Raw genomic sequence first — 25691 nt, 5'->3', positions numbered from 1 at the left:
TATAGAACCATATTGCAGAATACAATAGGGCCGGACACTTTTTCCAGGGGGGACACTTTTTACTTTTACACCGGCCTTTAAGCTTTGTAGATGGCTCCACCCGTTTTCTCCTCGTGTTATCGCTTTTGCCGCCATTGTTAAGATCCAGAATCTTCCATATTTTTGGTCCATCAAATGAGTGAATTTGCCTCATCCCCGAAAGTTTTATAGAGAATTTAAGGGCCTTACAAAGGTAACTAATATGTCTAGAATAGAAATAATTTCCTTTACTGTGATGACAAGAACTTAGGAGAACTTAGTGGCTTGTTTTTTAGATCAAGTATAGATTTAATATTCTCGGTGACGTTTCTTTCGTTACACCACTTCGGACATCTCAACCTGGCTAGTACTTGATTATATCGTGATGTGTTCAATCTATCGTCTCTGTGAGGTAGCTCGGTGTTGGAGCTCTTCATCTTAATAATTTTGTTTGTAGTTAACATCAAGTTTTGGGGCAGCATGTGGACTTTAGTAGCATTATCTCAGTCTATGAATATTTTAGTTCAATATTCAATCGTCAGGTGTCTCCACTTCCTTGAGGACAGTGTTGTGACAGGTTTTCCTGTCCTCCTTGTCTTCCATGATTGTCTCTTTGTTGTTACGAATATGTACTTAGTTGTTCAATTATTGTATCTTTCAGTTTATTACGTGGTGAATAGATGGGAAAAGAAATCAAGCTTGTTGGTGTTGTCTTCCAGTAATTTAAGGGTGGATGAATTGAAACAAGCCACGGCATGATTATTAACGACTGAAGATATCATTGCCGCTTCAGTAATAAACTTTGTGTAACTCAAAAGGAGATGACTTCATCGTGAAGAAGAGAACATATAGTGTGTTACTAAATACTGTGATATCCAGTGAATTTATAAAGAGAAACCTTTTAGATATCAAAGATTTTGTAAAAATGGATCTTCAGAACGTCTACGGAATCAACGGTATGATGAGTGACATGGCGACCAAACATATGGAGGCAGACATCCGTCGACTTAGCTCGGAACTTGAAACTTTAAACACACGGCTGACGAGCCGCCTTTAAGCTTCCACCCCTTGACAACAACATCGAAAGTTGATACAAGAAATTGATGAGGACGCCCAGGGGTGTGTGTTTGAACATAGAAATGTGTCACCAAAATCAAGTCCCAGGTCTTATGAACTTTATGAAGACACGCATCGCATGCCCGAGCCAAGTGGGTATCCTGGGGTTTCGCCAGAGAAGCATCGCATGCCCGAGCCAAGTGGGTATGCTAGTGTCTTGCCAGAGCAGCATCGCATGCCCGAGCCAAGTGGGTATACCAGTGTCTTGCCTGAGAAGCATCGCATGCCCGAGCCAAGTGGGTATGCTAGTGTCTTGCCAGAGCAGCATCGCATGCCCGAGCCAAGTGGGTATCCTAGTGTCTTGCCTGAGAGGCATCGCATGCCCGAGCCAAGTGGGTATGCTAGTGTCTTGCCTGAGAGGCATCGCATGCCCGAGCCAAGTGGGTATCCTAGTGTCTTGCCTGAGAGGCATCGCATGCCCGATCCAAGTGGGTATCCTAGTGTCTTGCCTGAGAGGCATCGCATGCCCGAGCCAAGTGGATATAGTAGTTACCTGCAAGACAGGCGTCACATCACTGATCCAAGCAGGTACCATAGTGAATTGCAAGAGAGGCGTTACATGCCTGATCCAAGCGATTATCGTAGTCACTTCCCAGAAAGGCGTCCAGTGCCCGAGCCAAGTGGGCACGATGTTGCAACTTCTGTTGAACTATCAAAGTTAGCAGAACTCCTGGCTAACCGACAAGACTCTCTCCCTAGAATGGAGCCGGAGGTTTTCAAAGGACAACTGCTGCAATATCCGATATGGCTGAAATCCTTTGAGGCTTTAATTGAAGACAAGGTTCGCTCACCTTCCCAGAGACTGTTTTACCTTAATAAGTACACAGCTGGTGAGGCCAAGGAAGCAATCATGGGTTACCTGACACTCCAAACACCTGATGCATATATAAGGGCAAAGGAGCTACTCAAGGACCGTTATGGCAACCAGTTCATCGTTGCTGAAGCCTACAAGCGCAAGATCAATGAGTGGCCGCCAATAAAATTTGGTGAGGGAAGAGAGCTACGAAGGTTTTCAGATTTTCTGGCAAGTTGTATGGCTGCCATGGAGACAGTTGCTTACCTCCAGGGCCTTAATGATGTTGAGGAGAATAGAAAAATGGTCAAGAAGCTCCCACGTCATTATGCGATGCGATGGAGTAGAAGAGTTGATGCATCCCTACACAGCAGCAGCAGTAGTTACCCAACCTTTAGAGAGTTTTGTGCTTTCCTAGCAGAAGAATCAAGGATAGCTTGTAATCCTATCAATCTATGGCCAGATGAAGACACAACTAAACGACATCAAAATGGCAACCCGCACAAGGCAAGGGCACTGGCATCAACCACCACTACCAAGAACAAGAGCAAGACAGATAAATCCTGTAGACCCGATAAGGTCAATGTCACTCAGTCTGCGCCAGATAAGGCACTAAAACCACCGCCGACATGCAGCTTGTGTAAGGCAGCACATCTGCTCATTAAATGTGATCAATTCTTGAAGATGTCACTAAAGGAGAGGCAGACCTTGGTGAAGAGTAAAGGCCTTTGCTGGGGCTGCCTTCGTTACGGGCATAGAAAGCAAGAATGCAAGACAAACTTGAAATGTGAGGTATGCAGCCTGAGACATCCAACACCACTGCACCGATATGCTGATCCAGCCTTTCCAGTCATTACAACTGAAGGGACAACTAGTGCGACGACATTCAACTGCAGATCAGTGACTGAACCCAACCGGGAAAGATGCATCCACTCTTTGATTTTGCCGGTTTTTATCTACAGTGAAAATCAAAGTGTTCCAGTCAAGGTCTACGCTCTCCTAGATCCTCAATCTGATTCCTGCTTCATCAAAGAAGATGTCCTCGATAAATTGGGTGCCGATGGACCGACTATCACGCTCCGATTATCTACCATGCTGGCAGAGGACTCCATCCAGTGCAAGAAGTTAGCTGGTCTTAGGATTAAGAACTTGGAGGGCACTGTGGACTTGGCTATGCCCTGTACGTACAGTAGGCAGTGCATACCAGCTAGCCATTCCTTAATTCCAAAGAAACAGACAGTAATCAAGTGGTCCCACCTCAGAGAGGTAGCAGAGAAACTTTATCCCTATGAGGAAGACGTTGAGATAGGGCTGCTGATTGGTACCAATTGTGCTCAAGTTTTAAAGCCAAGAGAAGTCGTCCCTGGTGAAAGCAATGAGCCCTACGGAATCCGGACAGATCTTGGGTGGGGAGTCATCGGGGTTGTGACCCAAGGACTTTAGGAGGAAGAGGAGTCGATGTGTAAGATGGTCTCCAGTGGCCAAAGCGAAAGAAAATGTCGTTTTGCCCTGCGCACATCTGCTAAGGAGATTACGACTCGGAGGGTAACTGAGATGTTCGAGATGGAGTTCCACGAACAATAGTCTGACAAGACATTGTCCATGGAGGACAGGAAGTTCATGGAGAAGGCCAAAAATGGTATTCGCCAACTTGAAGACGGGCATTTTGTATTGCCATTGCCGTTGAAAAATGATGATATTCGACTCCCAGAAAACCGTCAGATGGCGCTGAACCGCTTGAATCATCTAAAGCACAAAATGGTTAAAAATCCCCAGTTCAGGAAGGACTACACAGCATTTATGCAGGATATGCTTGACCAAGGTCATGCTGAACCAATCCCAGTAACATACAAGGGTACCACGGGCCAAGTGTGGTACGTACCTCACCATGGCGTATATAATCCACAAAAGCCAGGAAAGATTCGTGTCGTATACGATTGCAGCACGGAGTTCAAAGGGGAGGCCCTGAACCGTCACCTGCTTCAAGGGCCAGACCTCACAAATAACCTCTGTGGGGTGCTGACTCGGTTTCGAAAGGAACCAACAGCGTTCACATGCGACATCCGAAAGATGTTTTATGAAGTCATTGTGGAAGAGGGGCACCGAGACCTTTTACGTTTCCTTTGGTGGGAAGACGGCAAGTTGGATACCGAGCCGAAGGACTATAGAATGACGCGCCACATTTTCGGTGCCACATCATCCCCCGGTTGTGCGAACTATGCCCTGAAAGAGACTTCAAACCGATACGAAGGCCACTTCGGAAAGCCCACTGCAGATTTTATACGCCGTAATTTCTATGTTGATGATGGAGCCCAGTCAGTTGTCACAACTCGGGATGCAACAGAGCTGATAGAAAAATCAAGGGAACTTTGCAAAAAGGGAGGATTCCATCTCCATAAGTATATATGCAATGATAAAGATGTTCTCAGCAAAATCCCTGAAGAATTCAGAGCAGCAACAATCCAAAGTTTCGACAGCCACTCAGAGAGCTTACCAGTTGAAAGAATATTGGGGATCCGGTGGTGTGTGGAATCAGACACTCTGCAATTTGCCATAACCTTGAAAGAAAAGCCACTGACCAGGCGCGGAATACTGTCAACTGTCAGTTGAGTGTTCGACCCCCTTGGCCTGGTAGGCCCTATCATTTTGGAAGGTAAACGCATTGTCCAGGAATTGTGTCGAGACAACAAGGGTTGGGATGACCCTATTCCAGACAGCATCAAGACAAGGTGGAAAGCTTGGAGATCACAGTTAACCAACCTAACCCAGTTGAAGATTCCTCGTTGCTATCGACCACCTGACAAGACACAACATCAGAAGCCAAGGCTTCTCGAGTTGCATCACTTCTCTGATGCCAGCCTACTTGGAGGTTATGGACAATGTAGTTATGTAAGCAGAGTCGAAGAGGACGGCAGGACAAGTACAGCCCTTGTGATGGCCAAGTCGCGTGTTGGGCTAAGTAAGCCTACAACTGTTCCTCGCCTGGAACTGACAGCTGCTGTTTCATCCGTCAAAATCAGCAATTTCCTGAGGGCCGAATTGGATTATACCCAAGACGTCATTGAGCACTTTTGGACAGATAGTAAAGTTGTGTTAGGCTACATCTCAAATGAAGCTAAAAGATTTCACATATTTGTGGCCAACAGAGTCCAGCAGATAAGAGACAGCACCAAGCCTGAGCAGTGGCACCATATTTCAACCAAAGAAAATCCTGCAGATATAGCATCCCGCGGTGTTACAGCGAAGGAGCTGATCAATAGTGAATTGTGGTGGAAAGGGCCAAAATTTCTTGCCACACCAGATGGAGTCCTCCTAGAGACAGAGAAGTTAACAGTGCCGAACGACGATCCAGAAGTACGAAAGTCGGCTCGCTGCATGGAGAGCCACGTCTGCATGGAGAGCCATGTCATCCCTTGTGACATGATGGAGAGATTCCAAAAATTCTCAAGTTGGTTTCGACTGCAAAGAGCCATAGCAATCTGTCAGAAGTATGTGAAGAAGCTCAAAACCTGTGATGCAGCCCACTACTCTCCAGTGACTGTAGCAGACATGGATAGAGCCAAGCTACTCATCATCAGGACTGCTCAGGGTGTAACATTTCCCAATGAGATTCGGGTCTTACGAGCGGAGCACACCACACAAGTCATCAGCAGCAAAAGTCCTATTTTCCAGTTGGATCCATTCCTTGACGACAAGGGTTTGCTTCGAGTGGGTGGCCGGTGTAACATCTGTGGTTGTTTCCCATGTGTCAGTGTTTCCAAACAATAGGCAGCTAGAGAGACCATGACTTTTCAATAGGGGGGGATACACAGAAAAACTTGTCAATCTATTTTTGAGCGTTCCCAAACAATGAGGGGAAACACTCAAAAACAGAAACACTCAAAAACAGAAACACTCAAAAACAGAAACACTCAAAAACAGAAACACTCAAAAACATTACACCGGGCCAAAAGGTGCACCCTGTCGATGGAACTGAAACACCCAATTCTCTTACCTCAGAGATGTCACGTCAGCAGATTAATCATCGAACACTACCACAGAGATACTGGTCACGCAGGAAGAGGCATAACATTGAACCGAATACAACAAGCAGGGTTTTGGATCCTCAAAGCTCGGACTGCAGTAACGCTGCTGATCAAAGATTGCATCTCATGCCGCAAGTTGAGGGGCAATAGCTGTGGACAAAAAATGGCAGATCTTCCTACTGATCGCTTGGATTCTATTGCACCATTTACCTACAGTGGGGTCGATTACTTCGGACCGTTCCTTATCAAAGAGGGTCGCTGTGAGATCAAGAGATGGGGCGTGTTGTTCACGTGTTTAGCCAGCCGCAGTATTCACATTGAAACTGCCATCAGTATGGACACAGACTCTTTCCTTAACGCTTATAGACGTTTTGTGTGTCGACGAGGACAATAAGATTGCTGAGATGCGACCGTGGAAGCAACTTTATAGGAGGACGGAATGAGCTGGATGCAGCCCTGGCTGAAATGGATAAAGACAAGCTGAAGCAGGAGCTGCTTAAAGATGGCTGTGATTTTGTCACCTTCGAAATGAATTTCCCACACTCAAGCCACATGGGAGGTGTGTGGGAGAGGATGATTGGAGCTGCCAGAAATGCTTTGTCTGGCCTACTCCTGAGTCATGGCACCAAGCTGAATGATGAACTACTGAGGACGCTGTTAGTCGAAGCTGAGTCGCCCTTTAACCTACGTAGAAGCTGAGTCTCCAGATTCACCAGAGCCTTTAAGTCCAAGCCAGTTATTGACGTTGAAGGCAAAGGTGGTTTTGCCACCACCCGGTGTGTTTGAAAAAACAGATCTGTATTGCCGACGCCGCTGGAGACGGGTACAAGCATTGGCAAACGAGTTTTGGGTCCGTTGGAGGCGAGAGTTTTTGCCAACCTTGCAGGAGCGTGAGAAGTGGAATCGACAACAAGTGAATGTGACCAAGGGCGACGTAGTCATGATGATCGACGAGACGGCCCCAATATGTGACTGGCCTCTAGCGAGGATTGTCGAGACATTTCCTGGAGAAGATGGACTAGTCCGGAAGGTGAAGATCCGCACAGGCCAAGGCACAGTCTACGAGAGACCGATTCATAAGCTGGTACTACTTTTCAAGCCAGATGAACCAGAGAACTAGGAACGTTAGTTTTGACGCTCGTGATTACGAGAGATGCTATCGAAAAGACCATTTCTAAGTAAACTAACTTTCAAGCCTTTTCCAGTAAATCTGATTAGAGTTGTATTTCAATGGGTTGTTTTTCCCACACCATTTTCAGTGTACCATGTTTTTGCGTGCACTAATTTCTTATTTTTAAAATTTGGAGCATTGATACAACTATATCAGTTTTACCCTGGCATTGGCCTCGAAAATAACACAAACCCTAGTGTAGTGTGGGGTTCTTATTATTAGTGAATATTTTGATATACATAATTCAGGATGTGAAATAGTCACAAACGGTGACTTGGAGATTCTGGCCTAGAATTCGGGATGTGACTTCAATTATGAGTGTCTCCATTGGTTAATCTGAATAAGTCATCACATTGCATGGTATGTTTTTCCCCCTCTATTCTGCTGTAATATAGGTGCAGCCTTTCTTCCGTTTAAAATGGTAGTTTTTACTCTAAAATTTACCAGAGCCAATTTACATGACTTCTCAGATTTTCCTTCTGTTGATGCCCATTTTTGAATACTCTAAGGAGATTATTCACAAGTGAGATTGTTCAATTCACTTCAAGGAATCCTAATCAGTGTACTAGATATATGTCTTCTAAGATTGTGTTTTTTGTAAGACTCATTTGTGAGACAATTCCTTTCATGCATTCTTGAATTTGAAGAGTGCTTCAGGACATTATTGACTTTCTGCTATGAGAACAATTGCAGGATTCAGTATTTGAACAATTTTTAGAATTGTACTTATTTATCAGAGACTTCTTTGGGGTGCACACCAAATTGGTGACTGTCAGATAGGGACATTTTCTATTAGTCTGAGTTTTTAGAGGGGTTTTAGGTAAATTGTCCAACAATTTAGGAGAGCCATGTGACTGTGGCCAGTCTGTTTCTAGGTGAATCTTGTTTTTATTGGTTGTAGCCGGCCTTTAAGCTTTGTAGATGGCTCCGACCGTTTTCTCCTCGTGTTATCGCTTTTGCCACCATTGTTAAGATCCAGAATCTTCCATATTTTTGGTCCATCATATGAGTGAATTTGCCTCATCCCCGAAAGTTTTATAGAGAATTTAAGGGCCTTACAAAGGTAACTACTACATGTATGTCTAGAATAGAAATAATTTCCTTTACTGTGATGACAAGAACTTAGGAGAACTTAGTGGCTTGTTTTTTAGATCAAGTATAGATTTAATATTCTCGGTGACGTTTCTTTCGTTACACCACTTCGGACATCTCAACCTGGCTAGTACTTGATTATATCGTGATGTGTTCAATCTATCGTCTCTGTGAGGTAGCTCGGTGTTGGAGCTCTTCATCTTAATAATTTTGTTTGTAGTTAACATCAAGATTTGGGGCAGCATGTGGACTTTAGTAGCATTATCTCGGTCTAGTTTATGAATATTTTAGTTCAATATTCAATCGTCAGGTGTCTCTACTTCCTTGAGGACAGTGTTGTGACAGGTTTTCCTGTCCTGCTGGTGGATGTACTATTGTCTTCCATGATTGTCTCTTTGTTGTTACGAATATGTACTTAGTTGTTCAATTATTGTATCTTTCAGTTTATTACGTGGTGAATAGATGGGAAAAGAAATCAAGCTTGTTGGTGTTGTCTTCCAGTAATTTAAGGGTGGATGAAACAAGCCATGGCATGATTATTAACGACTAAAGATATCATTGCCGCTTCAGGGGGCAGTTCATCGGCGGTGACGATGGATATACGCAATTCGACGGTAGATCGGCGTGCATCAATCTCAGGCTTACCACAGACCAATAACAAAACAACAAATGTAAACCCAAATCGTCACGCTCCTGAACAAATTGCCAATCTCATTTTTCCATGTTTTTAGAAAAACGAAAAAAACAGTCCCATCTAATAAATCGATATTTATTCATGAATATATTTGGAAATATATAGTTTATATGAATACATTATGAATGCAATAAAAATACAAATACAATGAACATGAACTTTTATTACAGAACGGCCCCGAGTGACATTAAGGCAATTTTCATATGACTGAGGCAATATTACAGCCTGAGATAGGCAAAATGATTGTCAGAATAAGTGACTTAGGCATTTTTCACCTCTTTGACAGAGTAACTCAACTCATTTGTGACACACTGAATAAATGGCAAAAATGCTAAATTTGCTGTTGATAAAGAGTATCACACTCTTTGCTGGTAACCATGGTAATTTAGGCATGAGGCAGACTGTCAAAGAATTGGAACTTGCTCAAATTTCCTCTGCCAGGTAAAATTGTATAACTCAGATTCTGTGTCAGGCAGATTTGCATTTTTTTTTTTATTTTACACCAGTATATTACCAATGAGATAGGCATTTTTACAAAAGATATATCACGTGTGGTTGGAGTTGAGATGGGCAGATATCTAACTTTCCCGAAAAAGTGAGTTAGGCAATTTGATTTGTTTAGGTGCATGATGAAATACATGTAAAAACATAAACAAGATAGGCCTATAGTATTATAGACTTATGATAAAACACCATACATGTATGTCAGCATTAACAATCGGTGTCAAAAGTTGATGTTTACCTACTTCCGTTCATAGGTCGCGGCTTTTGACACTACGGTTAGGCACCAATTGGGTTCATTCGTCTGGTGACTATGTCGTCGGTCAGAGGTAGAGTCTATCGCAAGACTTTCATGTTTTTCACCTCATGGGATCTTTCTTGCTCGCCCATGGCAGAGACGCCAGGTACGAAGTAGACCTTAAAGAGGGACTATAGGCAGGAGCAGATTGGCTAATTTGGCCATCTTCAAGTGACTAGTATACACAGTAAGGACCCTTGGTCACGTCAGAATCAGCTCTAAATATATTCCTCGTACAAGCGTGAATCATTTCGACGTACTGTGAGATGTGAGAGACCCCTATTGGCAACTTTGTGTAACTTTATTTTGCCTGCCAAGCTGCTGCCTATATTGTCCGTTTAAAGTGTTATTTTTCCGCCATTCAAATATTCCACAAAGGTTCATGGTGTGATGGAACGCATAATCATCTTAGTGAAGGATTCCGTGGTGTTTGGTGTGTACAAAATCATCGGTCGAACCTTGACCTAAAGACCTACGCCGTTTGTATAGGCCTACACTCTTTTGTCTGTGCCGCGAGTTCATGAAAATAAACATTGCCGCTGTACAATAACCGGACATGTCGACGTACATGTACATCGGTGTACACAGCAGTAATGTTGATATTTCTTGTGTATCAAAATTATTGAATGAAACGGCCAGGGACCATTGTACTCAGCATTGAACTTTTTCTGTGAGATGTGCTCAAGTAACAACCAATTCATGCCACTTGACAGGCTTGTGACCTTGAAAGGTAGGTCAAATTGAATATATGGGTTACATATCATGTGTGGTCATTAGATGTATCCATCACAGAACATGCAGGCCAATTCGACCAGTAGGCTGTATATTATCAATTTAATGTTATCAGATTTGTCCCCCTGGTGACCAAGCCAAGAACTGGGCTGGACCGAAATTCAGTGTCAGAGGTCATCGGTTATAGGGAGGGGGCGGGGGGGGCTCTTGTGTACAAGGTCGGCGTACAAGACTTTTGAAACTAATATAGATGTCCCGTAACATTGGGAATGTATGTACCGTGATCGAGTCATTTGTGACTAGGGGATAAGGTGCCATTCGCACCTATCATCCCTGCAGTTTTATTTTCGGTTGCAATCGAAATGCTATTCTGCGCACTTTTGATGATGCTGTTATTATCATTGTTATTCCCATTGTTATTATTGTTCCCAATTTGGTCGCCATCGAAGCTTTTTACAACATTGGTGGTATTGTTCTTGACGTTGTCCACCCTGCTATCCGCATGCTTTACCGTGTTGTTGCTCAGTCTGGTATCATTGTCATTGTCATCGTTGTTGTTATTGTTGCTGCTGTTTACGACGTTGATTAAGATTAAGTTGATAATATCAATGCTATTCATTGACTTCTTGTTGACATCAGAGTCCCCAGCATCAGTGATGATCTTTGCCTTCAACAGCTGCGATAATCTGGCTAAGGTCCCTTCAGTTTCTTTCTTAATCAAAAAGGTCCCGCCTTCTTTTTCATTTCCCTCGACTAAGCCCATGACTTTGTGCCTAATTTCCGCACCTGTAGTATCACCATTGTCGCCAATTAAACTCGTATCCCGCACGCTCCCACTGTCTCTATCGACTTTTATTACCAGTCGTTGCGAGCTTCTCGGCAATAGCGTGACTTTAAAACACAGAACACCCACAGACATGCACCACGAGAAGCAAGAAAGACAGGACAACCAAGCTTGGGAATAATCTGTGACAGTTTGATATCATAACCGGTCGCCTACCTGGGAAATCCTCAATATCGCCAATCACTGGTTTGTCCGCATATCTAGACTCCATCGTTAAGTCAGTGTCACGTATTGGATTATCTGCTCACTCCGAATAGTCCGTACCTTTTACAAAATAAGTCTTATCGGTGGATACAAATGTTTAAGACTGCAGCTGATAGTCGAGTGGTTAAGCCGGGCGTCAGAGCTCAAATTGGTGTTTGAATAGGCGCAGGCTAGTGATATGTATCGTCGCTTTAACAATTTAACGGGCAAGCTATATTATAAAACTTTGGCGAAGAAATTGGGTCGAGTGGTGTTATGAAAGCTTTAAACGGAATATTTTTTGGGCGATTGGTACGACCTAGACCGCAGCCCAGCCATTTATCACTTTAATCAAAAATAAAATATGTTTTCTTCTCATCTCTCAATTTGGTCACAGACTGTTGTCTTTCTACAGTCTGTGATTCGGCGTTGTAGTCATGAACTGTTTGTTTATATGAAGTATCATAGGAATGACATGTATGTTAATGTCATACTGTACTAGAAGTCAGGTGAACATTTTTTTTTATCAATAATTTGTTTAAACTACTGAACTCGGTCCTCGTCAAAAAATGTTCACTTGACTTCTAATATCTACACACTAATTCCTTCAGTTGTACAGGGTGTCAAAAATAGTCTTGCTACTTTTAAAGTTGAGTAAGCTTTTTTAAAGCTTTTTTCTGAAACACTTCCTTGCTGCTCAAGGAACGGTACATAATTTTATTTGGCGAAATCCCCATAAAAATACAAAGCCATTATTTCTCAATGAGCCGTTCTAAGCACATGTCATTTTTGAAACTGGCCTCATTCCCCCACAATAAGACTTAATGCATAACTTAACTGCATGCGATCGACATTCGTTCGATTAAGATATCAATCAAAAGAACAAGAATTTTTACGCTGTGCTCACATGATAGATGATCAAGCATCGCACCCCTCTTTTACGAAGAAGACATAATTTGTATTATTCTATCCGTTACAATGACCCAATTTAATCTAAGCGATCTGATTAGCTGCTTCTAATGACGCCACTAATAATGTGCGAGCATCAGTGCTATAATTGCATAATCGGGAGGTTGAGAACACCTGACCAAGGATCCTACACGTATACGGATAAAGCTCTATAGAGAGAGGACGAATTGTTCATATACTCTAGACTCGCCGATCTAAAGCCCGCATTTGAAATCATGTGACATAAAGCTCTATAGAGAGAGGACGAATTGTTCATATACTCTAGACTCGCCGATCTAAAGCCCGCATTTGAAATCATGTGACATCAAGACGCATACTGATTGGCCATAGCCTCGCCGCTGACGCCAATTCAGGCGGCCATCCGTAGCACACCTGGCTTCTTCTTGCGTTCAAACGCGGCGACACGCGTCAAAAATCAAACATGTTAGATATTTGGCGTTTAGTTGCGGCAAGTGGCGTCAAGTCGCGTTCGCCGACGCCGTTCGTAGTAGACCAGGGCTTTTTCAGGCGTTCAGGACTCTTGCGGCAAAAAACGCCTGTGAACGCCGAAGTTGGCGGCTAGTGTGCTGCGGGCTTAACACCGGTCATTATCTCTGGGCATGATCGCCCCCAGCACAAGGCACATTGAACAGGCCAAGGCTCCTTCATACCTGATTGACTCAGGGCCAATCTGCCTGTTATTCTGCACCCTTGCTGTGAAATCGACACAAACACCATCAGAAATGTCAGACAACTTGGTGTACGTTGCCCCCTACTGAACAATGTTGAATGGCATCGAACGGCAAAAGGCATTATATATACCGAGGCTTGGCAACCGCTTTACACACGGTGTATCGTTTCAGTCAATTGACTGCTCTGGTGGATATACTCATCCGCCAGCAACATGTCGGAAATTATCGTACAGCAGAGCAGTTTATCCCGACCATTTCCGAGCATAACTTAGCACTCGCGAAGGTTGCCAACGTTATTTTTACTACTGCAGGTCACCTGCACCTACAATCGTCGTCAGAAGTGAATGTACATGTACATGTAATTTTGTTCTGTAGTGTGCCGGGCAGAAGGTCTCATTCATTATAAATTCTTCATATTGAACCCCAACATATTTTGGCATTAGATTGTTTTGAAAAAGTTGTCCTAAGGAACGAGTTGCGAAGGCAATGCATTCTATTAGTATGCACTTTTCATCTCTGATGTATTAAAGGTCTTGGAACTTTACGAAACCCCACCTTTCGAAGTGTTTTTAACCAACTGGCGTAAACCGTTTCGCGTATTTTATTGTTTCCTTGATCTGTCCTTTACCCAAATCTTTAATAGTCCGTACTGGTGATAATAGAACGCTATTAGGTAGCATTACTATTTTGCGTTCTTCTCGATATTTACTATGTTTACCCGGCTGCACAATATGCCAATTACTGACCGAAACAATTGTCACTTTATTTATCTTTGTTGCAGTATTCAAAGGAGCCAGAGGAGAGCATATGCCTCTGATAAATATTACACTGGAAAAGACGTTTTTGTTGATTTGTGTCAATAAAAGCGTTGATTCCTTTAGATAGTTGATGAAATACGGAAATGGGGAATGTGATAGCGAAACCAACTCCAACTGACATACAGGTTTAGGGAAGGCACGATGTAGTGTAAAGGAAACTTTACCTCCAGTTATCAAGTATATGATATGACCTTGTCGATTGCCAAAATAATAACTTTGGCCGTTGCACAGCAAACTACATGTATCTAGTTTTAAGAGCGTCCCCTGCCCGCGTATCCACGTAACGTTAAATACTGTGATCAACTCTCGCGAGGCACCCTGAACAAACCATCCTTCTGCCATGATGTTTTTCAAGAGAAGCGCCCCGGAAAAACCGGATCCCGAAGCTGAACATGGGTGATGACGAGGTAGGATTATTGTGCCACAGCGACCAGTTAATATCTCAAACAACTTAAAAACATTCGCTTTACGTCCATTTCTCCGGCGCACGACGTCAAACAGCCATAATTTCCCGTCGTGAATATCTGTGAACTTTAGAAGGAAACGCGAGGAAATAGACACATTATGAAGGAGTGCGTAAACATTCCTTTGTTCAGGTTGGTAGACAAGTATATTCCTTAAAATATTAACATGTCCTCTTACCTCTTGATAAACAAATAGTAACGAATTAGAATTGTCATCACGCATACATACCCTCGCTTCATATTTGCTCAAAATGGCTGATACGGGAGGTTTGAAAACGACTGGTTCAGTAACTCTGTACATTTGGGTACTTTTTTCCTGAAAGAGCATTTGTTAAAGAGTAAATAGATTAACGCTGCACTGCTTTTCATTCCTGTTACCAAAGAACAGTTTGAGCCTTAAACGACCAAGAAATTTCTGGACGGATATCAGGTACCATAAGTCTACCATGGGCCCATTTTTGTTTGGCGGGTCATTCCCGCAGAAAAAAACCCCGATTTTTGATAGCGAGTAGCGTTTACAGATCATATCAGATACCCTTATATCAAAAATAAAATGGTGAAACTGTCTGAAATTAGAGAGTGTTTCTGCTAGGGTAAAGTGAAGTGATGATATACGGCTTATAGTAGCAATTCAAAAACAATTTCGGTTGTGTTGTACAAAGGCCGTTGTTATCTTTCAATGATCAGCAAAATAAGTCCCCTGTTGACAGGTAAAAGTAGGGTAACAATCAAGGAGGATACCACGGTGACGTCACATCACGTGATCACGACCCATATTACTGATCGCTATGGCCAATCAGATTCAGTCTACTGACAACACCAGCACTGAACACATCTACACGTCTCACAGTCTGGTGCGCTCCTGTACACAAAAACACGAATAGACATGAAATACTGCAATACCTAGTCTGGATTCTTCCTGTGTAAAATAAAATTTACAGAGCAGATTAACTTCCACGAATAAAAAAGACGTTTGGCGTGGCCAAAGTGCGAAAATAATGTCTCCGCTAAAATACACTACGAAATACACTAGGCAATGCACTACGCAATATACAGTAGAGATGCAGTTGAGTTTGTTATTGTTTTGACTTAGAAGCCCGCCCATATCATAATATATTCATGTATTCATGAAGTATGAACTCATTTCTGTCCCATACAACTCTAAGAACAGTCAATTTCTCCTTAAATCATCACCGAAACCGCGATATCCGCAGGAAGATTTCGTTCTAGTGCCCGAAAATGCATGATCTTACAGGGGCGCTAACTCGACAAATAGAGGGGATCTATGCGAGTTTTAGGTCCTACAGGTCTCGAACTTGTAAAATCTGTAAACATGCCTCCAAATCCCATTATGATAATGAAGAGATTGCCCCATATCTGGGAGACTGTTTTGAAACCACTGCTAATTTTGGAAGATCGGTACCCGGCTATTTAATTTTGTTTTAAAACCCCTATTTTTCCCCATCAAAACAGCACTTTTCATTATTCAAATGATAACTTATTGTCTGAAGACTTATTTCATAGCAGAAAAGTACTGATAACTCTGATTTGATGCGAAAAATCTAACTTTATTTGATGACTTGATTTTCCCTTGGCCGTGGATCGGAGACAAGACCACAATTGATTTTTTAAGCCTTTTAGCAGTTAAATTGTCAATGTTTGACCGCGACGCATCAAAGAACGCGTGGTGTTGTGAATCTGAAATTAATATTATGTTATTCCGGGCAAGTAAATGGTGAAAAATAAAATGGTGATTGACCACGGAAATTTTTTGATAATCGACAAATTAGACAGACTTTGATATTTCCACTCTTTTCAGCCAACTGGCAGAAAAAACTCAAAACACGCCCCCTATTACCCAATTAGCAAAATTCGAAATTAATTTTTTCATCAAATAATTTCTTTATATCTGTAGACTTGCCACAACAAATATTTTTTCAATACCTCTCCAAATATGTACTTGAGAGTTAAAAACATGCACTCGTCTAATTGATAGGCCTCGACCCTCCAACCTATGAATATTCAAGAGTGGGCTTGTCTCATCGAGTTTGTTTACAATATGCAGCGCCATCTTGGAAAAGCCGTGACGTCACCGCGGTATCCTCCTTGGGTAACAATCTTAAACTTGTTCGGTCATACTTCCAACAAGTGAGTGCGAAGTATGAATAAAATAACGAAGATGAGCAGTATTTTCAGCAAGGCAATTAAAGGACAACATCCAACACATCTTATTATGCCTTGGACAGATTATTTTAAGAAGTTATTAGTGGTGCAGGATAACAATATGGACCATGGTCGGACTACGTGAATAGATTCGTGTTATGGTGGAACAAATCAACCGTAGCGGTACAATTCAATAAAATTGAAAACAGTTAAAGCTGGGGCCAGTGATGACCATCCACCTGAGGTGAGCTCACCTGGTGTGGTTTTTTGGCAAACTTTTTCAACACCATACTGATGCATGGTTAATATCCCAAAGCTTGGTGTACCTCCATCCTATGTCCAGTATTTAAAAAAAGTGATAGATATTTAGTGAGTAACTACAGGGGTATATATTTAACCCCTATCCTTAACAAGGTTTACACGGGTGTGTTACTTGAGCGCATCAAAGATCGGAACATATTGGTCGAAGAACAGGCTGTCTTGAGAATCAACTATGCCACGGTGGACAACTGTTTTGTACTAAATGCAAAAATCCCGACAACATTGAGAAAACGCAACGGCTGATTATACTGCTATGTTATTCTATGAGCTCATTAAATGCCGCTTATCCAGAAACTTAAGTAAGGCACTCATGGTTATGAATAACAAAGTATCGATGACGGTTAGAATAAGTGTGCAATTTGGTCAAGAATTTGAAACTAACACAGGTCTAAAACAGGGCGGTTCGTTATCACCTCTGTTATTCCAACTGTTCACCAATGATATTGTAGCAGAATTGGGAAACGCTTTTATAAAAACGGGTGATGTCCTGAGAGATATCTATATTCTACTATTCGCCGATGACATGATCATCATGGCAAATAGTCCTAAGGAGCTTCAAGATCTCATCGACGCCTTGATGGAATACTCTAATAAGTGGGGCCTCTCGGTAAACCTAGGTAAAACTATAATCATTGTGTTCAGAAAAAATGGTATTTTAGCAGCTAGGAAGAAATGGCAATATGGACACGTTGAAATTGAGGTTGTGGACGCATATAGGTATCTTGGTATGCTTTTCCACTATAGTGGGAAATGTTCAAATCAGGTGGAGCAGGCAGCTCATTTGGCCTACAAGGCACTGTTTACAATGAATGGTCACATGTCGAAGTTTAAATATATCGATGTTAAAAATAGCTTAGACATATTCAACACCTACGGTGGCTGGGAAAGGACATGGTGATTTGTTTTTTCAATGACGAAGTTTTTTTTAATCTCAGTTGCCTGACTTACGAATGACGAAGTTATTTTATCTCGGGCGCCTGACTTACGAAATGACGAAGTTTTTTTTATCTCAGGCGCCTGACTTAGTAACTCAGGCACCTGACTAACGAAAACGAGACTGGTTGATACACGCGGCACTGGACATTTTGACAATTTGACATAAAGACCGAAGTACGGTTCCGAAGTGTTTAAGCATGGTAAGTTTCACTATTGTATAATGATAAACACCAAGACCGATTAAACAGTCCATCATCAGTCAGTACTTTGAAACCGTACTTCGGTGACCACGTCTCAATGTCTTTATGTCAAAATGTCAAATTTCCAGTACCGCGTGTATCAACCAGCCTCGTTTTCGTAAGTCAGGCGCCTGACTAATTTAGTCAGGCGCCTGAGATAAAAAAGAACTTCGTCATTTTGTAAGTCAGGTGCCTGAGTTACTAAGTCAGGCGCCTGAGATAAAAAAAAACTTCGTCATTGAAAAAAAAATCACCATGTACTTTCCAAGCCACCGTAAACACCTGTGTGACCCCAGTCTACGAATATGGCGCGGAGATATGGGGCTTTTCTAAATGTCAGGCCATTGAAAAGGTCCACACTGACTTTCAAAAAAGGTTACTGAGGCTGAAAGGGTGGATGTCGTCCTGGGTGCCGACAAATGGTACCCAGGTTCGAGATCGACTGGACAATAAGCACCCTGGGTGCCATTACACGAGACAAATAGCACCCAGCTTCTTTTTGCCTGGCTTACTGATCTTAGGGACGAAGACGTTTCTTGCAATCTCGTTTTATCGCGCGACGTGGTACTCGTAGCATTGGCAGTGCGCGAAATAAAAAGAACAGATAAACAGAAAAAAACGCGTTTAGGCCTATAGGTTTTTGAAAGCACATTTCGGATGATTTATTCAGAAAAAGTATATATGAGGGATATATCCGAAATGTGCTTTCAAAGACCTATAGGCCTAAACGCGTTTTTTCTGTTTATCTGTTCTTTTCATTTCGAGCACTGCTAATGCCGCTAGTACCACGGCGCGAGATAAAACGAGATTGCAAGAAACGTCGTCCCTCAGATCCGTAAGACAGGCAAAAAGAAGCTGGGTGCTGTTTGTCTAGTGTAATGGCACCCAGGGTGCTTATTGTCCAGTCGATCTCGAACCTGGGTACCATTTGTCGGTACCCAGGACGACAGCCACCCTTTCAGCGTTACTGAGTGTTAGACAAAACACCCCTAATAACGCTGTGCTGGCAGAGTATGGGAGACTACCAGTCTCAAAGGAAACACAAATTATACATGTAGTAACTAAATATTGGCTAAAACTGCTGGGGATGGATGACGATAGGTATCCGAAAGTGTGTTATTCGGAGCTACTTAAGTCTAAGAGTAAAAATTGGTCGAGGCAGGTCAAGAATCTACTACAGGGCTAGGTCTAGGAGATGCATGGGCTGCACAGGGGGTCGGGAGTAGCAATTCCTATCCCTTGTGCGTCAACGAATCAAAGACTGCTATCAGAAAGCCTGGAATACCGAGTCTAGGGCTATGAGCCGGATGCAACCTTTCGTTGATATAAAAGAGAACACCATCTTTGAAGTTTCGGAGCACTTAAAAATCAGCAGTAGTAGCAACCGGAAGACAGTTGACCTAACCAGGATGAGATCCGCTGCCCACAAGCTGGAGATTGAGATGGGTCGGTGGCACAAACCCAACGTTACACAACGAGCCGAACGTATCTGTCTGTAAAGTGTGTTATACAGGGTAGAGGACGAATTCCACTTTGCCTAGTTTTTACGGGATACACTGACCTTGGGAATAAATGTATTAACAGATACTACAGAGCAAGGCCAACCAGGGAAAAATTCGTTTTGCTGCTAAGGTCAACTAATAGGAAGGACATACATAACTTAGAAAATATATTGCTCCAGCAAATAAGGACAGGGAAGCAGTCCCTGTTTAACCCAGTTTTGTACTTTCTAAAGTTTATAGGTTGTATTTTCTAAATTATATTGGACCACCCCATATAATCTTATTGTAATATGTCATCATAAGTGTTACCATTTGTTACCATAAATGCTACTTTGTTACCATCCTCCTATTTTATGTATAACCCTGTACAACAGGCCAGTAGGCCTTATTGTCAATAAATTCATTCATTCATTCATATCTGTAGGCCTATATGATAGTCGTGCATGTATTTGTTATTTTCACCAAGAGAAAACAAGGAGCAATTTCAGTGTTTAAAAGTTAAGAGTTGTTGCGCCTCTTTGTCGGGGGAAGGGGAAATTCTAGCTCTTGGTCACCGTTAAGACGTCTTTCCTGTATTAACTTTATCAGTTCTCTTGTACAATCCGACACGGATGTAGAGCAAACATGCAAACATGCTCTACACCTGTGATTCCGATCACTGGTTGTTCTGGGTACTCTTTCTGGGGATTCTCTGAGGTTCTCTCTGGAGGGAAAGAAATCCCCCCCATATTTATGCATTGGTTTGTTGTTAACATGTGTCTAAGGCGACAGTGATATCTCTCCATGGTACAAGTGACGTGGTGGGCGTCAACTTGCATCATTGGATTTGTGAATCAATAATTATCGCCTCCCTCTAGAAGAAAAACTCAAACTCAATAACCTCACGTACCGTAAACAATTCCAAACTCAAAAGTACACATTATAATTGGCTTGTTTCCTTTTCCGTTTACCTTTCCTTGGTTGCTTCAATACAAAAGTTACTTTTAGTATTTCGCTAACATGAATAGAAATCAATTGAATAACCTTAATTTGAGAGGCCATAAACTAAGTACTTTTACAAGGACTTTTGACTTTAAAGGTTAACTGGAGTCTATACTTTTAAAGGAAGTACCCAACATTCTCACAGAGTTACAAGGTAACTGTGAATTGAGTTTTTGTAAAACAATATTCGCCAAGAAAGAAATTCTGTATGTAAAATGTATAACTGTGACCGAGTCTCGTCACGTATGAAGCCGACTCATTCTCCAAAGAAGACATGATATTCAACCCGTTTATCTATGCCAGTATTGGTGTCAATTGCACGTGTATTGCATGCATGATACACACGAATGCACGCAGAAAGAATGCTCGAACAAAATGTCATCAATGTCACGATTTTCTAAACATTTTCTAGTCTGCTCTGATGTAACCCTGTTTGATGTCACTAAAAGGTGAATATTTATTCCTGCTTTGAGCCCTTTAAAAAAGTGTAAAAAAAACTCACTTCGCTTCAAATGATCGTCAGCACGAACGAACCGAATCATACTCCCATTTCCACACGTTACAAAAATAGTGCGCATAAAAAACACACTTCGTTTTCGAGGAAATGTTTCGGACAAACACTTGAAATACACGAGACAACCTCTTTGAAATTGTGAAATAAAAACGTCTAGTAGATACGAGAATCAGCGATTAACGCACTTTCAGATTAAATGGCTACCAATTCAATTACTGCGCCAGGGTACCAATTCCTCAAGGGGGGGGGGTCCTCTCACACTAATCCGACACTCCAAATGATCCTTCTTTTCCTTCTATTTGGTATGATGGCCGATTTGAGATTATTGAAACTCACCAAATATCATCCCACATTTGAACAATGACAATTGGTTATGCCCTTCTTCGTCACAGCTGTGTCGTGTTGGGTTCACTTAGTCCCATTTTAGGGGTATTTATTTCACAGACAACAAAAATATACGTTTCTTTTTCATGGTGGGTCGAAAAAACTTTTAGGCATCCAAAGTCGAGTTATCCCGCTAGTTTAGGGGGGGTCATCTCACAGATGAGCTCTTACTGCTGTCGTTCGTCCCAGGCCCTCATTCATTGCTAATGAATGTTCTGACAATTAAAATTTGGAAAGCAATCCGTCACTGAAAGGCTTGCTTTAATAAATTGAACTGAATTTTCATGTTTTCATGTATTTATGTTATAATTGATCTGAAATATTCCTCATAACTTGAGACCGACACTGACAAAATATCTGCGTTTAGTAAAATAAGCGTACTACAAAGGCGTCATTGGCAAAAGTTTGCTTTTAAAGCATGCTTTACTTCCATCTGTTTACAATTTGACTTCAAGCTACAACACAATTAACAAACAAGGAACAAGAATTTTTGCGCCAGTGTTATATATTACACGTATCATTTATTCAACTGTGAAAATGTCATGCCTATATCTCTAGAAGAGGATGTTTAATTAAATCCACCGAGGAAAGAAATTAAAGGTAGTTGCTCAGGGTATGTCAGTGCTGATTTAGCAATTGTTTTGGCACAGACATGTTATTGGGAGTTTCTGAAACCTGGAGCGCTGCTCAATAAGCAGATAACAAGAAACTACTCATTCTACTGCTGCTGCCGACGTACATGTACACTTGTGATGTGCGTTGATCGGGCATGTGTTGAAATGCCGTCCAGTGGCAGTTGATGTGTTTTTCGCTGATTTGTGAAAGATTCAATAGGCCTTATCTTAAAGCTTGACCGTCGATTGTTTTCTGGTTTTCATGTAGCTTTGATAGCAACTGTCATTCACGGGGGAATGGTCCGTCACTGTATGTAGAGTTTTTGCGTTTTTCCGTGGTCCAAATGGCAATATTTCCACTAGGGGTGAACAGAGCTAGGAGCCAAGGCGACGCTGATGGTGTATTTAAAGAAATGAAACATCGGATTAAACATCCTGCAGAACGAGGGGAATCAGGCGTTTCCGGAGAGATATATGACACTAATGGGTTGTCCTCATGCAAACACCTTGGAAATGCATTTTAAAAATGTTTCGTCCTGTAAACAGGACACGTCATCATCACGCATGAAATGATCATAAATACCATGAAATAATTGCGCAAACTGCCCATTCACTATGGTCTTCATATGCTTATCTAACTACTTAGCACTTCAAATCAGGTATTTTAATTCACATAAAGAAGAAATTTAGGAAAACCCTGCGCCGTTTGACACTTACGGGATACAGCTGATTTTTCTCGGGTCACGGCAACGCGATAGATACAAAGTGCGCGCGGATCGATGACGTCACGACATTTTATGATGACGCGGCGCTGCGCTATCCCGGAGCTGATCTCGGAAACGGATTAGCAGAATCTGTCTATTATGGGAAAACTCCCTTACGAGACCTGACCACGACGTAACCGAGAAGTTCTACGTCACGGATTTCATGCGCGTGCACCCATGTGATACATAACCGTGTTACACGGAAAACGATAACACTGCTGGACTACACACTCGACCACGCATAGAAACATTCGAATAAAGATGTGTTCCCGAGTTAAAAATTCGTTGTTATCGTATTCAGACAAGAGTATGAAATAATGTAGGATTAATGATTTATTGTCAGAATTTGTATCATATTTGACTTTGAGACGGATTTTTGCTAAACCACGAAGGAGAATTCGCATGTGATTAAACCTTACCTCTATTTGATACATAATCCAACCTCTAGTAATCGTTACTTCATCCCTCTCCAAACATGTTCCCTTCTCAATGTGTATTCGGCAAAAATGGCCGCCTGTATGCTCTCGAGTATTAATAGTTTTGCAACTTAGCATCAAAAAGCAAACAACTGCGCAATGACACCTCGACCGCATGTTTTTATCAGGAAAACTTGGCTGAACTATTTCTTGATCACGTGTAACCTTCTTGTAAAGTCTGCTTTGGGTTGGGACCATTGTCAGTTATTGCCATGTACAAATGTACAAGACCACTATATCAAACACAAAGAATGATCATGACCACTGGGCGCAGTAATAATAAAAGCTGCACTAATTCATCCAACATCTTGACCTAATTCAATGGAAGGTGTGATTGGCTCTTTCAGACAACAACATTTCAACATCAGAGGGCATCAGAACTATTTCTGTGGAGCCGAAATAGTGACGATATTTTACAGGTAATACTATATTTTAACAAGCATTATTGCTATTTCACGCACTTGGATTATTCCAAAACACACTGAGGCAACATCTTGGATACTTTTATTAGAATTTGTTAATTTGGGTTTTCAGTGAAGCGGGAAACAACAGCGAGAAACCGCTTTACATCGAGTGATACGTTTAAGCTAATCAACTGCTCTGGCAAATACCCATCTGCAAGCAACTCATTTGCGACGATGGTCCAGGGCAAGCGAACATTGCCGAAAGGAAGAGCACTAAACTGAATAGGAGACTGCCTTACGAACGCACACGCTGAATCGAAACATGCTCGCTGCAGTGACGGCAAACTCTCCACAAGTTGAACCAGATGCCTCTTAAAATATTATATTTCATCCCTTTTTACTTTGCTTTTGCCATATCTAATCGATCATAGCTGCCAGCCCTTCAATTATCCTGAAAAAGCGTGGCAATTCAAATTGACTATACCGGTAACAGACCGCCTGAAATTGACAATTAACTCGAAGCCGTGAAATCGATGTTTTAAAAGACGCCGCTGCCCAGTTTCTTTTAAAAGTTTGGAATCTACGGCATGCTGATGTTACATAGGAATGAGCTACTCACGCCACATTTTTCATCGACTCACGGCTCATTTTCACGTGTCACTCCTCATTTGTCACGAGTGACCGCGGCGGTTTACATACAGATCACTTTTCGCTCGTTCATTTGTCACTTGGATTTTCTCGGCGACGCACATGGACTAAGAAGAAGAAGAGATGGCAGCCATACTGCTCCTGGTGGAGAAAAGAAAACGAAAGCGGAGGCGACGGACTAGAACAATGTGGTGCAGAGACCATTTTATGCAGCGCAACGTGTTGGGAGAATTTCACATGTCCTTTCGCTATCTCATGGACCATCCTGATGGCTTACTGGACTTTGCGCAATATTTCGCCAAAAAAGTATTTTACGCAACGGTCCCTAGGTGACTTTTCCTATTCATAATACACAGCCTGTCCATCCTAGATCGTGGTTACATGGGGAGTAATCGTTGTAAAATTAGGCCAAACGCAAAGACAGTTAACCCGGGTACCACTATGTTTACGATGCGAACGAGCCATATAAGTCATTTTCAGCATTTTTTTCATTGAACATTTGCGGGTACAGCGTCACAGGGAGCAGCATTGAACGGTAAACAGGTTCACATCATATTCAGACAACGGCTTGTAACGGCCATATAGGAAACGATTCGTATCACGCATACATTGCATTCAGACATTTGAGCTTCCAAGCTTTGAGAAATAACAGGTCATGTGCGAATTTGGCATGTAATTTTGGTAATTTACGTGAGTACATTTTCAACCCCGAAAAGTGTGACGTGAAGTTATGCTTTTATTCAGTAAAAATCGCTAGGCATGTCCAACAAGACATGTGTCTCAGCTGCCTGGGTGGGTGTGGGTCATCACTCATCCATACTGGTGACTGACACCATGTATCGAACTTGACGTACTGGGGTAAAACATAATGGTCGCTCCCCCATTTCGCTCGTTTCGTTTCGTTGCGCAAAGTCCAGTAAGCCCATCCTGATAACCTGTTATTTTTTAACTATCTGAGGATGTCATACCAAACCTATGCGACCTTGAAGAGGTTGGTTCTAGATCAACTGCAGCTAACTGGCTCAAATTGGGGAACCCCGATATCTGGGGAGGAGAAGCTTGTTCTCACGCTAAGGTAAGAAATTGAAAAAAAAACACTTGTAACTATGCTATATGAACTGTTTATTGTGTTTCCAAATCGAAATTGCCTGAATATTTACGATACAGCTGAGATGGTCCAGGATAATTACTAGTACCTGGCAAAGCGCCAAAGTGGGGAGTTGGATGCAATACTTCGTGCCTATATGGTGCACTGGATGAAGACCAAGATAGGGGCGTGCTGGCTCTGCTTTGATCAGAGCGTGATTGGTCTATGTTTGCTTGCTTTTTCAAATCATTCAAAACATCAATCTGAAA

At 42.1% G+C, this 25691-nt stretch overlaps 2 protein-coding genes across 2 annotated transcripts in view; one reads left to right on the top strand and one right to left on the bottom strand.

Moving 5' to 3' along the window:
* LOC135486482 (D-aspartate oxidase-like) overlaps nucleotides 1–11524 on the bottom strand; it is a 28554-nt gene extending 17030 nt beyond the window's left edge. Inside the window, exon 1 of the mRNA XM_064769283.1 lies at nucleotides 11441–11524. The gene's annotated coding sequence lies outside the window, so the exon portion shown is untranslated. The remainder of the gene's footprint in view (nucleotides 1–11440) is intronic.
* LOC135486038 (uncharacterized) lies at nucleotides 4862–5695 on the top strand. Its single transcript, XM_064768501.1, has one exon. It carries the CDS (start codon nucleotides 4862–4864, stop codon nucleotides 5693–5695), a length of 834 nt encoding a protein of 277 aa, XP_064624571.1.
* Nucleotides 11525–25691: the final 14167 nt, after the last annotated feature.

This window comes from Lineus longissimus, chromosome 4, assembly GCF_910592395.1.
Source record: "Lineus longissimus chromosome 4, tnLinLong1.2, whole genome shotgun sequence".
In the NCBI taxonomy this organism is placed as follows: Eukaryota; Metazoa; Nemertea; class Pilidiophora; order Heteronemertea; family Lineidae; genus Lineus; species Lineus longissimus.
The sequence above is the reverse complement of the archived record's forward strand: the minus strand, read 5'-3'. Positions and strand labels throughout refer to the sequence as shown.

What these genes read in the sequence shown, in the direction of transcription:
- LOC135486038 (XM_064768501.1), top strand. Translation starts at nt 4,862, where the DNA reads ATGGCCAAGTCGCGTGTTGGGCTAAGTAAGCCTACAACTGTTCCTCGC.